This window comes from Brassica napus, chromosome C9 (assembly GCF_020379485.1).
Source record: "Brassica napus cultivar Da-Ae chromosome C9, Da-Ae, whole genome shotgun sequence".
Classification (NCBI taxonomy): Eukaryota; Viridiplantae; Streptophyta; class Magnoliopsida; order Brassicales; family Brassicaceae; genus Brassica; species Brassica napus.
In genome coordinates this window covers 45,074,284-45,087,256 of record NC_063452.1, presented here as the reverse complement: position 1 = coordinate 45,087,256, position 12,973 = coordinate 45,074,284, and the positions used below count along the sequence as shown (strand labels likewise).

Here is a 12,973-nt window from a genome sequence, read left to right as displayed (position 1 = left end):
TGGGTCCTACCCACTCCCTCCACCTCCCTCTCCTCGTTCACTATATAAACAACACATTTAGCTCTAAACATTTCTCAACCTCTGCGCAACAATGGCTCTCTTTGTTCTATCTCTCCTAACGCTCTCAGCCATTTCCTTCACGCATGCAGGTTAAGCTTCATCATCTCTCTCTTTACAATTGTGTCTGTCTAGTTTCACGTGTTAGAGTCTGATTATCTTCATTTGTTTGTTTCTTAATAGATTCTGGAATGATCGGAGTAAACTACGGCCGCATAGCGGACAATCTCCCGGCGCCGGAGAAAGTCGTTGAGCTTCTAAAATCTCAAGGAATCAATCGCGTCAAGCTTTATGACACTGACAAATCCGTACTAACCGCGCTCGCAAACTCCGGCATCAAAGTCGTCGTCTCTCTCCCCAATGAGAATCTCGCCGCCGCCTCCGCTGATCAGAGCTACACGGACAACTGGGTTCAGGAAAACGTGAAGAAATACACGCCGGCAACTGATATCGAAGCGATTGCCGTCGGGAACGAAGTGTTCGTCGACCCCAGGAACACGACGACGTATCTAGTTCAAGCTATGAAGAATATTCAGAGCTCGCTCGTTAAGTTTAATCTCGATGAATCGATTAAGGTATCGTCGCCAATAGCCTTGAGCGCGTTGGCGAATTCGTATCCACCGTCATCCGGTTCGTTTAAACCGGATTTAATCGAACCGGTGATTAAACCTATGTTGGATCTGCTTCGCAAAACGTCGTCGCATATCATGGTGAATGCTTACCCGTTCTTCGCCTACGCGGCTAACGCCGATAAGATCTCGTTGGATTACGCTCTGTTTAAGGAGAACGCCGGCAATGTAGATTCCGGTAACGGTTTGAAGTATAGCAATCTCTTAGACGCGCAAATCGACGCCGTTTTCGCCGCCATGGCCGCCGTGGGATTCAACGACGTCAAGCTCGTGGTGACGGAGACGGGCTGGCCTTCCGCCGGGGACGAAAACGAGATCGGCGCCGGTTCGGCCAACGCGGCGGCGTATAACGGCGGGTTAGTTAAGAGAGTGTTAACGGGAAACGGAACGCCGTTAAAACCGAAGGAGCCACTTAACGTCTATCTGTTCGCTCTGTTCAACGAGAACCAGAAAACGGGGCCCACGTCGGAGAGAAACTACGGGTTGTTTTACCCTAACGAGAACAAAGTGTACGACCTTCCGTTCTCCGCTAAGTCAACTCCGGTCAACGATGGCAAAGATAAAGTTCCGGTGAAGACGCCGTCGTCGCACGTGGGAGGACAGACGTGGTGCGTGGCGAACGGGAAGACGACGAAGGAGAAGCTTCAGGAAGGTCTCGACTACGCTTGCGGCGAAGGAGGCGCTGATTGCCGTCCGATTCAAAAGGGTGCCACGTGTTATGATCCGGAATCGTTAGAGGCACACGCTTCTTATGCGTTCAACAGTTACTATCAGAAGAACGCGCGTGGTGTTGGCACGTGTGATTTTGGTGGTGCAGCGTACGTGGTCTCGCAACCTCCTAGTACGTACTCTATCATCTTCTCTTATCATTTTAATTAATTAGTATTTTACGTATATAGTAGTATGCTATTATCGAAAGTTTTATAGATCTTTCTAAAAATTCGTGAGAGAAATGATAAGATAGTTGGACGATGGTTTGATAATAATAATGGAGGTTAGGGTGGTTCAACAACATATGCAACTTTTGATAAAACTTTCTACTATTAGATTCTTACTTATATATAAGTACAACTAAAATGTGACGTATAATGGAGATATAAATTAAATTAACTTATTGTTTTCCTTCTTTTTTTTTTGTGTTCGTAGAGTACGGGAAATGCGAGTTTCCAACAGGGCACTGAAATGGGATTGGAGGAGGAGGATCCGGCGGATTAATTAATAGCATTTTCTCGTTATCTATTTAATACATTGTTTTGTCATTCGAGTATATGATTATTTATTGCGTAGATTTGTTTTCATTATTGTATATTTGGTTGGTTTCGTCGTATCATATAAACTGGTCTCAGTATTGTTTCCTTAATTTAAACCTCGTGTAATCAACAGTTACACAAAAAACTTCGCAGAGGTTTATGATTGAAGTATGAATGTAATAAAACTCATCCAGTGGCGTGTTGTACGATTAAAAGAAGAATAAACCATTAAACTAATCCTTTTAACTCCGGATTTTGGAATTCGACAATATGTGTTGGTTGGGTCGACGATGTCTATCGTTCATCTTACGGTTATAGCGACCTCTACGCAAGGAAAATACGTATCGTATTATTCAAACTATTACCAACATTATTTAATATAATATTTGATGCTATAAAGAAATGATAATATATGTAAGAAATACATTGTAAGATCAATCATCTTGAGTGTAGATTTGATTTTTTTAATGTAAATAGCCTATGCAGAGGTTCAAACACAAAATAAGTAAACTTCTTGACAATATTTTGGTTTTGCTGAATTGTAATATCATAATCATAAAATAGTTGATGTTTATATTATATATTGCTTAAAACAGTTGTTTTTGCTGAATTGTAATATTATATATCGACATGAGGTTAATTCTTTTTTCTTTGTGGCAGATTGAAGAAAGTGTGCTTGTTAACTTGATGTTTCCAGTGAATTTGATTTCTTTGGACAAGTGATTCACTGTGTCCTCTGTAACGAAGATTGTGCTCAATCCTAAATCTTTTTTGTTGAGTGATTATATCTTCCAAGACATGCCGGTATTGCAAGTATCATCCTTCCGGCTGTTAAGCTCCTCTGCTCATATTGCAGATTCTGTACCCCTTATGGCTGCACTACTTGCAGTGAAGATAGTGGGCATTATGTGTGGCTTCAGGTCAAGCAGTCGAGAACTCTTTCTCCTTCATATTTTTGAAGGAATTCAGAATGAAGTTCAAGGAATGCTATTTGATATTGGATCCCATGTGGTATCTTTTGTTGAATTGTATTTTCATGTTATCTTTTGCTTAATCAGTTTGTTTGGTAAATCCTTTGGCATGTATTGCCTCTTTATCTTCTAATCTTTCCTCCTGTGATGGAGTTTGAGAGTCTATAATCTTCTTTCCTCCTGTGATGGAGTTTGAGAGTCTATAATCTAATGAAATGGTTTGCCCAAAAAAAAAAATCATAAAACAGTTGAGTTTTTACAAAACTTTAATAGCTTGATTTTGGGACTTGTTTACTAGGCCAAAAACAAAAAGACAAGATAACTAACACTAGACTGACCATTGGATCACTGAAGCCAGACGCATTAGATGACATAACTTTCTTTGATGCCTTCGGGCCAAAATGTATATCGACCAGTCTGTCAATTGCTTTGAAGATTTCAGGGGACGGGGTAGCATGCTGCTTGGAAAACATGTTTCTCTCTGAACGATGTAGATGAGTGTTTATAAGACAATATATCTCAGAAAGTCAGAATGGAGGGCGAGTTGCCGAGTTGGTCGGGTTAAGAAGCGTCCACTAAGAGAGCAGACCAAGATTGAAAATAACAAGTAACTAGAGAATAATTTGAGCTTCTATCCAAAGACTATATCTCTCATGTGACTTTTGGTAAAATATTTTAAGAAGGGACTTGTATTTTGATCAAACTGATAACCTTTCATGCATGTTGCAATTTGTAATGTGCAAGAGAACGATGATTTATCTTTATAATCGACATAGATGTGAACGCGTAAGAATAAGGTCTTCAATTTATCTTTATATTTTTTTTCAAAAATAAAAATTTTAAATATGGAAATGATTTTTTTTTAAGATATGGAAATGAGTTTCAGTATGATGTATTCTTCCATTTGTAAATAGAAATACATTGTAGTGAAACTAACTCCTATATTTAGAGTTTTATTTTTGAAATATATAGAAAAAGTTAGAAATAGTCTAGCTAAACCATTTCAGAGCGACTATTTGGAACTTTAGGATGAATTTCTCAGACAAACACATTAAGTGATATATGTCGTGCGGAGAAGACGAGTTTATATACGTTCACAAACAAACACAGTAGTTGATGATCAAACTAATAATAAAAGAAGAAATCGAACAAATTTTTTTTTTTTTTATCTTAATCGATAAATGATAGCAGTATGTGAATTTTACGTAATCTCAAATTTAACGAATGATAAATATTTATTACCGTGTAGAAGAAGCAAATTAATGCTAACCAGATTTTTCATTAACTTAACATTAAATTATATAGATCGGGTTGGTTCTCACGAGACATAGAACCATCATCACCCGGACCCATCTCGGAGCAGCTCAACAAATATAAATGAGGAGGGGCCAGTGCCTCGTACTTTTGGGCCTGGATCCGGATCTGGATCTGGATCTGGATCCAGTTGTGGATTACTGGGTAGGAGCACTTGCGTCAATCTTAAGCGGCCGCAAGTCTGTTTAAAACCCTCTCTCTCTCTCTCTCTCGATATAACTCTTTCGCCGCCTTGTTCCTCGTATACTCTTCGAGTCGCTTCGCTTCTCGATCTCGATCTCCGCCGTTTCAGTTTGATCATCGATGGTATGTTTCTCTCCGTCTCGCCTCGCGCTTTCTCCACAGATCGATCATATTCCCCTCGATCTTGCTGCTGATTTTTAATAATCGTATTCTCAGGCTGTACCAAACCAGCAAACCGTCGATTACCCTAGCTTCAAGCTCGTCATCGTTGGTGATGGAGGCACAGGTAACGCCCTAGCTCGCGATTTGCTGAGTCTCTCAATTTCGACTACTAGAAACTCGAGATAGTTCGTATCTTAGAGATGGTCGTGGCTATATTGCTAACCTTGTTGTGCACAGGGAAAACTACGTTCGTGAAGAGGCATCTTACTGGAGAGTTTGAGAAGAAGTATGAACGTAAGTACTTCCAGACTCCTATCTATGTATGAAAACAAATTGATTCTGATGTTTTCTTGTTTTTTTTTTGCGTTGCAGCCACTATTGGTGTTGAGGTTCACCCTCTAGACTTCTTCACTAACTGTGGCAAGATCCGCTTTTACTGCTGGGATACTGCTGGACAAGAGAAGTTTGGTGGTCTTAGGGATGGTTACTAGTAAGTCTTCTCTTCTGTCTTTATACCTGGTTGATTTCCGTGTAAAATATTCTAGTGGATTCTTTATTAAGTTCTTGTGTTGGTAGCGTACTTGTGTTGTGAAGCTGAATAAGATACTACTTATTTAGTTTGCAACCTGAAAGGTTATTGTAGAGCTACTATTGCTGCAACTTGCAAATAGTTTCGTTAACACAAACGTTTTGTGTTTTTTTCTTTTGCAGCATCCATGGGCAGTGTGCCGTCATCATGTTTGATGTCACAGCACGTCTGACATACAAGAATGTCCCAACATGGCACCGTGATCTTTGCAGGTATGAGCACACTGAAGCTAGACTTTGTTGTTGTATGTTACCAAATTACTGGACGGAAACTTGATGTCTTCACTTTCAGGGTCTGTGAAAACATCCCGATTGTTCTTTGTGGGAACAAAGTTGATGTGAAGAACAGGCAAGTGAAGGCCAAGCAGGTGACGTTCCACAGGAAGAAGAATCTCCAGTACTACGAGATCTCTGCCAAGAGCAACTACAATTTCGAGAAGCCATTCTTGTACCTTGCTAGAAAACTCGCCGGGTAAGAACAGAGTTGTAACCCTTGATTGTAATTTCGTGAGTGTTAAACTACCTAGATTGATAAAGTTTGATTTTCCTCGTTTCAGTGACCCTAACCTTCACTTTGTGGAATCACCTGCCCTTGCTCCCCCAGAAGTCCAGATTGACATGGCTGCTCAGCAACAGTAAGCTTTTCTAATAAAAACCCTTTTTAATCTGATTTCATCCTAAAAGATTTAATCTATTTGTAGGCATGAGGCGGAGCTTGCAGCGGCAGCAAGTCAGCCACTCCCTGATGACGATGATGACACCTTCGAGTAGGGTGTGAGGGAGAGAGAGAGAGAGAGAGTTCCGCACTATGTGATTCCGTCACTGAGTATTATCATTTTTTTTCTTTTTTTTTTGATGGTGCTACTTTTATTTGCGTGTTCAAAGTATGAATTTTAAAAGTCGAGGTTTGCTTTTACTGAGATGGCACTCGTATTTTGTTATTTTCTTTAGTTACATCCTATGCATCCTTAAACATAGATCTCCATAATTATTAGAAGCCACAATATCGTAAGTATGTGAGAGTACGACTAAAGACTATATAATCAAAGAGCAAATCTTATTAGAAGCGGCAACTCGCCTCGTTTTCTACACCGACAACTGAATCAAGAGCTAAGCTTGTCTAACAAAGAGGGAAATCAAACCTCCCAATCAAAGGATATCAACATAATACCACAGAAGGGGAAGGACTCATCCATAATTTTATTCATGCTCAACTTATTAGAGGAAGATAAGACTGATAATCATCTATGATTTTGTTGAAACTTAACACTACGCGAATAGGAAATCGCCAAAGCGAACAAAAAGAATCGATCAATCAATCGAATTATAAAACAAACAAAAAGCTTAGATCTTCATCCCTCTCAAAGATGAATGTTTGTTAAGACGAAGAAAATAGAATTCTCTCTCGTTTGGTTTTAGTTAGCTATACATCCAAAATAAAGCAAGAAATTATGATTTTTTTTCAAATGCAAAATTTTACTACCAATAAATTATTTATTTATACAAAAAACTAAATTTATATTCATAAATAAGGGACTTTTTAATCAAATTTGTTAATATTGCCACTTTTTTTTTTTTTTTTGCTTTGCTTAAGCTTTCATTCTTTACCTTTATCTTCAAATAATTTTATTCAAATGTTTATAATTGAAATTTGAATGAAAAATTTGGGGTAAAAACTTATGTGCAACATTTAGCTTAGTTTCCTTAAAGGATGTATGGATTGATAAGTAACATGCATAAACATTTTGGAACTAACACGTAAGCAACCAAAGAAAATTTGTGACTATCTTTTAAGGGGTCCGTCTTTTAAAGAGTTTGTCTAGTTTGGCAATGGTTAATTTTTTTTCTTTTTTGTGAATTTTTTTTTTTAACGACCTAGAAATCCGTCTCAAGAAGCAATGATTACATATACTTCACAATGTCAAAATATAGTTGTAAACTAAGATCATCATTAACCCAAATACCTATTTTAGGTCTTTTAATAATTTTAAAGTATTAAATGTTGCTTAAGAGACCAAATTAAAAGACACCAACATTTTTGTGCTCCAATGGGAGTCTCTTATTTAGGGGTTCTTAAAAACAAAACTTAAACATTGTTTAATGAGATGAACATGTTACTCCATGAGATGATTCTTCTTTAAGATGTGACAAGAAGAACAAATTGAGAGCCAAAGATACAAATGAGTTGCAGGTCAATCAAGAAGAAGGTATCATGAAAAATGTATTCACGTCATTCTCTAAAACTGCTATACTTGTAATATATATATAGATCATTGATCTTTCTTCAGTGACCTTCACATAATCAGGTATCCAGTGTGTCTGTTTATTGTTTTCTAGCAACTGCTCCTTCAACAGCTCCACTTGCACAAACCTAATAGGACAAACACAAACAAACTTCAGCCTCCTAACAACGCAAAAGAATGAAACAACAAGCTCCATATGATCTTTGCTAATTCTACGTGCCATACAAATCTGATGTTCACTACTTACTAAAATAAATACAGTATGGAAATGAAAACATGGAAATCAAGATAAAGTGCCTCACTGGAACTAGCACTGAATGATGCAACAACTAAAACCTTAGCTCAAGCTCATATTAAGCAAGAAGCATACCAACTGGGAACGGCTCTATATATGAGAGGAGTGTCTGATCGCCAGCAAAATGGATATGAGTGAACAAAGCTCCCCGGTTTAACAAGCCTGCCTTTGGCCTGAGATAACAAGAAATATTATTTGACAATAAGAAGCCGCCTAGAATTAACAATCCAATGGTCCAAAATGCACATAGATCCTCAGACACTTGAAAAATCATCCAGGCCTGTTAGAAGTTAGGCATCAATAATTACCTTCACGGCTTCAATTATATCCTTGTCTGCATCTTTGACATACCGACACTGAAATGGGTAATTCTCTCAGTGAACAACCCATCGTCATCAACAGCCACAACTAGATTCTCACCCTGAAAGAGAGTATCAAAACATGTAGAACATTTACATTATGAGATAAAGGGAGCTCAGTAGAATAGATCAATAGAGACAAGCATTCGTACTTCTTCCCTACCAGGGAATCTCCATTGTACAATTTGATAAAGGTACGATCGCGTCTCCAGAGCCAAGATCCGAGCCGTTCTATCTCCTCATAGACAGGGATCGCCGTCGTCTTCAAGCAGCGATCGATCTCTGAAATCTCCGTTCTCGCCTTCCCCGCCGAACTCGCCGTCGTCTGCGTACGGGAGATACATGAACCATTGCCATGAGAAGCTTTCCGTTTCGATTCCGCATCATGGGGAGTCGATGCCCAGCCCTCGGTTTTTCCTCCCTTTCCCCATCAAGTGACGCGTGTCCAAGAAGAACCGTCTCTTGTGACGCTTAATTAGGAGACGTCGCTTAAGTTAAATCATTTTTTCCTTTTATTTTTAATCAGAATTATACCTAAATACTCACATAAGAGACGCCGATAATCGTGCTCTAATAGTATTCTTTGATTCTAAATTAGAGACATTGAATTATGTCTTAAAACAATTATTAAAAAATACAACCACAGTTTTTAAAACAAAAAATAAAAGATAGTTATTGTTACTCTAAAAAGTAGTTACTATTCCTCTTCCTCCATGTTCATATCAACTTTACTATTATAATAGTGAACTAGATATAAATAAGCAGTGTTTTCTCCACTATCTGCATAGTGACGGTACACTTCTTTGCGAAGGAAAGTACCATCATGTAGATGGCGCTGGCAAATTTTACCATGGTATTGATTGAGACGACGCAGATAGTTAATATTTTTTTTTAAAAGAAGAATTACATGTTAATCAACTAAAAATGAAGTGATTCAAAATAAATTGAATTCAAATAAAAACAAACTTTTGATTTCACTGCACAATTTTTGACTACGAAATTTTTTAGCATCTAAAGAGTTGAACAAAAATATTTATTTCATGATTTAATACAAATTTTTAATTTTCAAGTTATTGTTATTTTTAATTTTGGTTTTGACAGTTCGTAGACTATAAAACAAAAGTTCTATATAGGAATACATATAATTTCAATTGTTACATAAAGTTATTTTGGACATTGACATGTTTGACATAAACTTGTAGCTTATTTTCCATTTAAAATAAATATATACATACAATTTTAAAAGTTTCCACAAACTTTTCATATCTAACTTGGATTCGGGTTAGTGTTTGCATTTTATCTGAGGTTCGAAGTGTATGATTGATGACTTCTTTGGTTGTAGCACACTTGATGTAACATCCAACAAATTGAAGCGACGATGAAAATATTGATTGGCATCTAACAACTCATGATCATCTTATGCTTGTTGAGCTTCATCCAACGCCTTGATGCAAAAACCAAAACACTCATGCTTATTGGCTTCATCAAATGTTTTGATGCGAGATCTTAATCACTCATGTTTGTATGCATCAAGTTGTTTTATTATTTATTATTTATATTTTGTTAGGATTTTTATAAAAAGAAAATTGGGCTGGATAACTACAAAATAAAGTATAATTAAGAATCTAACCAAAAAAATCACCTCTAATATTTTTATAATATATACTATGTTATCCCTTAGTAACCGGTTGATAAAAACAAACAATTGTTTTTTCATCATCAGTCACCATCGCTGGTTCTTCCATAACCATTCTCGCTCCATCTATCTCAACCACACCTCTTCACCAACCACCTCTATAATTCCTTATTATCACCGGAAATATATAATGGTTTTCTTAAATGATAGTGATCAAGTCGGTAGAGATAAAGATCGAAGTGAAACATGTGAGTATGCTTATTGATTAACTATATGATGATTCAAACGAGTAAAAGTGAAGATGAGAGTCAAAGTTGAAGAAGCTGAATAATGTTGCTTATGTAGCATACTATTCTATTTTATAGTTACAGTATAGTATTTTTTTCCAACTCTAATTCCAATTGTGGTTCTCCACCTCCTCCAATCAATTTAAGTGATAACTTTACCAAATCACCCGCAAATAATATTTACCCTTCCTATTCTTCACCTTTAGAAAAGATGGATCTCTCAAATTAAAATGAAATATTTGTTGTGTTTTATTCTATTTGGTTAACATAGAATATAAATATTTAATATATTATTTAGTCTGATCTGTTTTTTATATATGTTTTAAACTTCTTCTTCCAAACATATTATGTCTGGCATACTTATTATTTCTATCTTACTTACAATCCATCATTGACCTATCATGACCACTACCACCATAGTAACAAGAGACCCTGCTATACAGAGCATGCTTCCTCTATATTTATAATTGCCGGTAATACCATGACCATCGCTTCTTCCAGATTGTCGCCACCGCCGTTGCCATTTCTTCTGGTTTTATCACCGTCGCTTCCTTCTTACCACAATTGTCGTTTTGTACACCTCACTCTTATGTATATTTTTTTTGTTTCCCGACAACTTGTATAGATAGAGGATAAAACATGAAGAAAAGAGAACAAATATTGTAAAATCTATTTTTCTGAATATAGATGCTATATTCTTAACAGATTATTGAAACTTGGTTATTTCAAAAATTGACCCATGAAATCTTTCACAATCTAGGATTAGAGTTTTAAAGTACTTCATTCGTTATATAAATAGATTTAGTAATTGTATGAATCATCTTTGAAGTTGCATCTAATTGAATTTTAAGAGATTTTACAAGTACTAAAAGGAGAATTCTTACCCTTTGTCTTAGTCGACTCTCTCAAATTCTCACGGAGAGCTTGATAAGATCTTGGTACATCGCTTCCTACTCTCTGTCATCTTTTCAGTTGGACTCTTAATTGATACTAATTTTATGAACATCATTGATAACTTTGCAACCACTACTGAATCATACTCTCATGAAACTGAATAGCCAAGTTATGAGAACCAAAGATAATGAGAAGTAATCTCTCTATTTTTTAGTACAGAAAAATTGAACTAAGAAATATGATGAGCAAAATTTGAATAAACTCAAAAATGTGACACTGTTAATTGAAACTCATTTTGAGAAAACAAGCACGAGGGTGCTCATTTCCTTTTGTTAAAGTTTCAGTTTTTAGGAGAAAAAAAACAAAAAGGAGAAGCCGTACTCCTCTTTATTTTGAGCACTAATAATAAATTAGCCGAGCGGATTATGTCCTAACCGAACCAGCCGAACGGGATTGAACCAAAATTTTTGGTTTTTGGTTTGGTTCGGTTTTAACTTTTTATTTTTATTTTGTAAATAACCGAAAACTTGAATTTAACCAAAATATTCAATTTTTTAAAAAAATATACCGAATTCCAACCGAAAACAAAAAAACAGTTATTTTTGGAAAGAAAATTTAAAATCAAAATTAACCGAAACCGAACCAAACCAAAATTTTTCCAGTTTACGTTTGTGTGATTGTGACCAAACCAAATCAACCAAAACCAAAAATACCCGAACTGAAATATCTGAATAAACCGCATGCCTATAAGAAAATCATCATTACTCAGACTCAAAATATCCTTGGCATAAAAATAATATATACACATAAGAAGAAAGTTAGAACAGAGAATACAACAAACCTAGAGTGGAGATAAGCAGATGCATTGAACATTGCAGATCCCTTTATAAAATCATTAGAATCACCAATCATATTGTTTCCTTCAATCCTTGACTAATTCCGGATCACTTTATGTTGCTATAGATTTTTGCCTCGGTCATGGTATATGGATGTTAGGCAGTAAAGATTGATAGCCCAAAAAACCAGTTACTTAAACCATCAAATACACATTAATGGTTCCGGTTTCGAGTTCGTAAATGACCTAAGCAGTGACCTATGCACAACATTCATGGCCGACCCAAAGGGGAAGCCACCCAAGCCAGCGATTAGGGCATCCAAATTAAAGTATTTTTTGAAATTTTTATTAGTATTAATAACTATACAAAGTTTTTTAGATAAAAATGACTTATTCAGAATTATTAACTGGTGATAAAATCCATTACTCTCACAGACCAATGCAATTAATGCTTCTTTAATTTGTTTAATTGTTTCTCATTATCCATGTAACATATTTATTAATAAAATTATATAAACAACATTAATGTAGTACGAATATTATTATTATTATTATTAAATAAATATAAATTATGTTGGGAAAATTTCATATTTACCAGTTTCATGCTACCACTTTTCATCTTTACCACTATTAAAGGGATATTTTCAAAAATATTTTCTTCATTAAGTGGCAAAAGACTCTTATACCCTTATTCTCTATATATATAATAAATCATTATTTAAATAAATAAAAAATTAAAAAAATATATATTTTTTAATATTTTCGAATTACACTTTTTCAAATTTGAACCTTTTTTATAAAATTTTTTTTTGAATTTTTTTTTGAATTTTCTTTTTGAAAATCCAAAATTATGTTTTAAACTATTTTTAAAAGTTTTTTTTATATTTTTTAAGTATTTATTTATATATTTATTAGAATCCTAAATTTCATATTCCAAAAACCATACCCCACCCCTCAACTCTAAACCCTAAGTCTAGATTAGTTAACCCTAGGGGTATAAATGTCTTATACTCTTCATTAAAAGTGAGGGTAAAAGTGATTAGTGTAGACATGAAAAATAGTACTATGAATGTGGTATTTGTGTCAATTTTCCAATTATGTTTACATATAACTTTAATAAAATAATATAAAAATAGAAGTAAAAATTAATAAAAATATAAGTAAAAATTATATAAAATTTAAGTAAAATTTTATCTTTTTAAAATGTGAGATTTTGTATTAGCAATTGATTTTATTAAATTATGATTGATTATGGTGAAAATGTTAGTAA

At 35.3% G+C, this 12,973-nt stretch overlaps 2 protein-coding genes and 1 long non-coding RNA gene across 4 annotated transcripts; 2 read left to right on the top strand and 1 right to left on the bottom strand.

The window, feature by feature from the left end:
• The first annotated feature begins 9 nt into the window (after positions 1-9).
• Positions 10-2,046, top strand: LOC111210062 (glucan endo-1,3-beta-glucosidase 13-like). Its single transcript, XM_022710369.2, has 3 exons — positions 10-149; positions 241-1,527; positions 1,833-2,046. The coding sequence occupies exons 1-3, from the start codon at positions 92-94 to the stop codon at positions 1,865-1,867; spliced, it is 1,380 nt and encodes a 459-aa protein (XP_022566090.1). The 5' UTR covers positions 10-91; the 3' UTR covers positions 1,868-2,046.
• A 2,264-nt stretch (positions 2,047-4,310) lies between these two features.
• On the top strand, positions 4,311-6,074 carry LOC106371319 (GTP-binding nuclear protein Ran-3). The gene is made up of 8 exons (XM_013811371.3): positions 4,311-4,527; positions 4,621-4,690; positions 4,804-4,860; positions 4,939-5,056; positions 5,278-5,367; positions 5,447-5,626; positions 5,712-5,789; positions 5,856-6,074. The coding sequence occupies exons 1-8, from the start codon at positions 4,525-4,527 to the stop codon at positions 5,923-5,925; spliced, it is 666 nt and encodes a 221-aa protein (XP_013666825.2). The 5' UTR covers positions 4,311-4,524; the 3' UTR covers positions 5,926-6,074.
• An 866-nt stretch (positions 6,075-6,940) lies between these two features.
• Positions 6,941-9,501, bottom strand: LOC106346089. 2 transcript variants are annotated; one of them, XR_001270429.3, is made up of 4 exons: positions 8,215-9,501; positions 8,001-8,113; positions 7,768-7,865; positions 6,941-7,525 (listed from the first exon to the last, which is right to left on the bottom strand). It is a non-coding gene; the product is annotated as an uncharacterized LOC106346089 (long non-coding RNA). The 2 variants fall into 2 exon arrangements; XR_001270428.3 differs by having other exon boundaries at positions 8,204-9,500.
• Between the last annotated feature and the right edge of the window lie 3,472 nt (positions 9,502-12,973).

Bases quoted from the DNA above. Each gene is read 5' to 3' on its own strand.
- LOC111210062 (XM_022710369.2), top strand. From the start codon at position 92: ATGGCTCTCTTTGTTCTATCTCTCCTAACGCTCTCAGCCATTTCCTTC. The intron at 150-240 runs GTTAAGCTTCAT...GTTTCTTAATAG, and splicing joins CATTTCCTTCACGCATGCAG to ATTCTGGAATGATCGGAGTA. The intron at 1,528-1,832 runs GTACGTACTCTA...TTGTGTTCGTAG, and splicing joins CGTGGTCTCGCAACCTCCTA to AGTACGGGAAATGCGAGTTT.
- LOC106371319 (XM_013811371.3), top strand. The intron at 5,627-5,711 runs GTAAGAACAGAG...TCCTCGTTTCAG, and splicing joins CTTGCTAGAAAACTCGCCGG to TGACCCTAACCTTCACTTTG. The intron at 5,790-5,855 runs GTAAGCTTTTCT...ATCTATTTGTAG, and splicing joins GACATGGCTGCTCAGCAACA to GCATGAGGCGGAGCTTGCAG.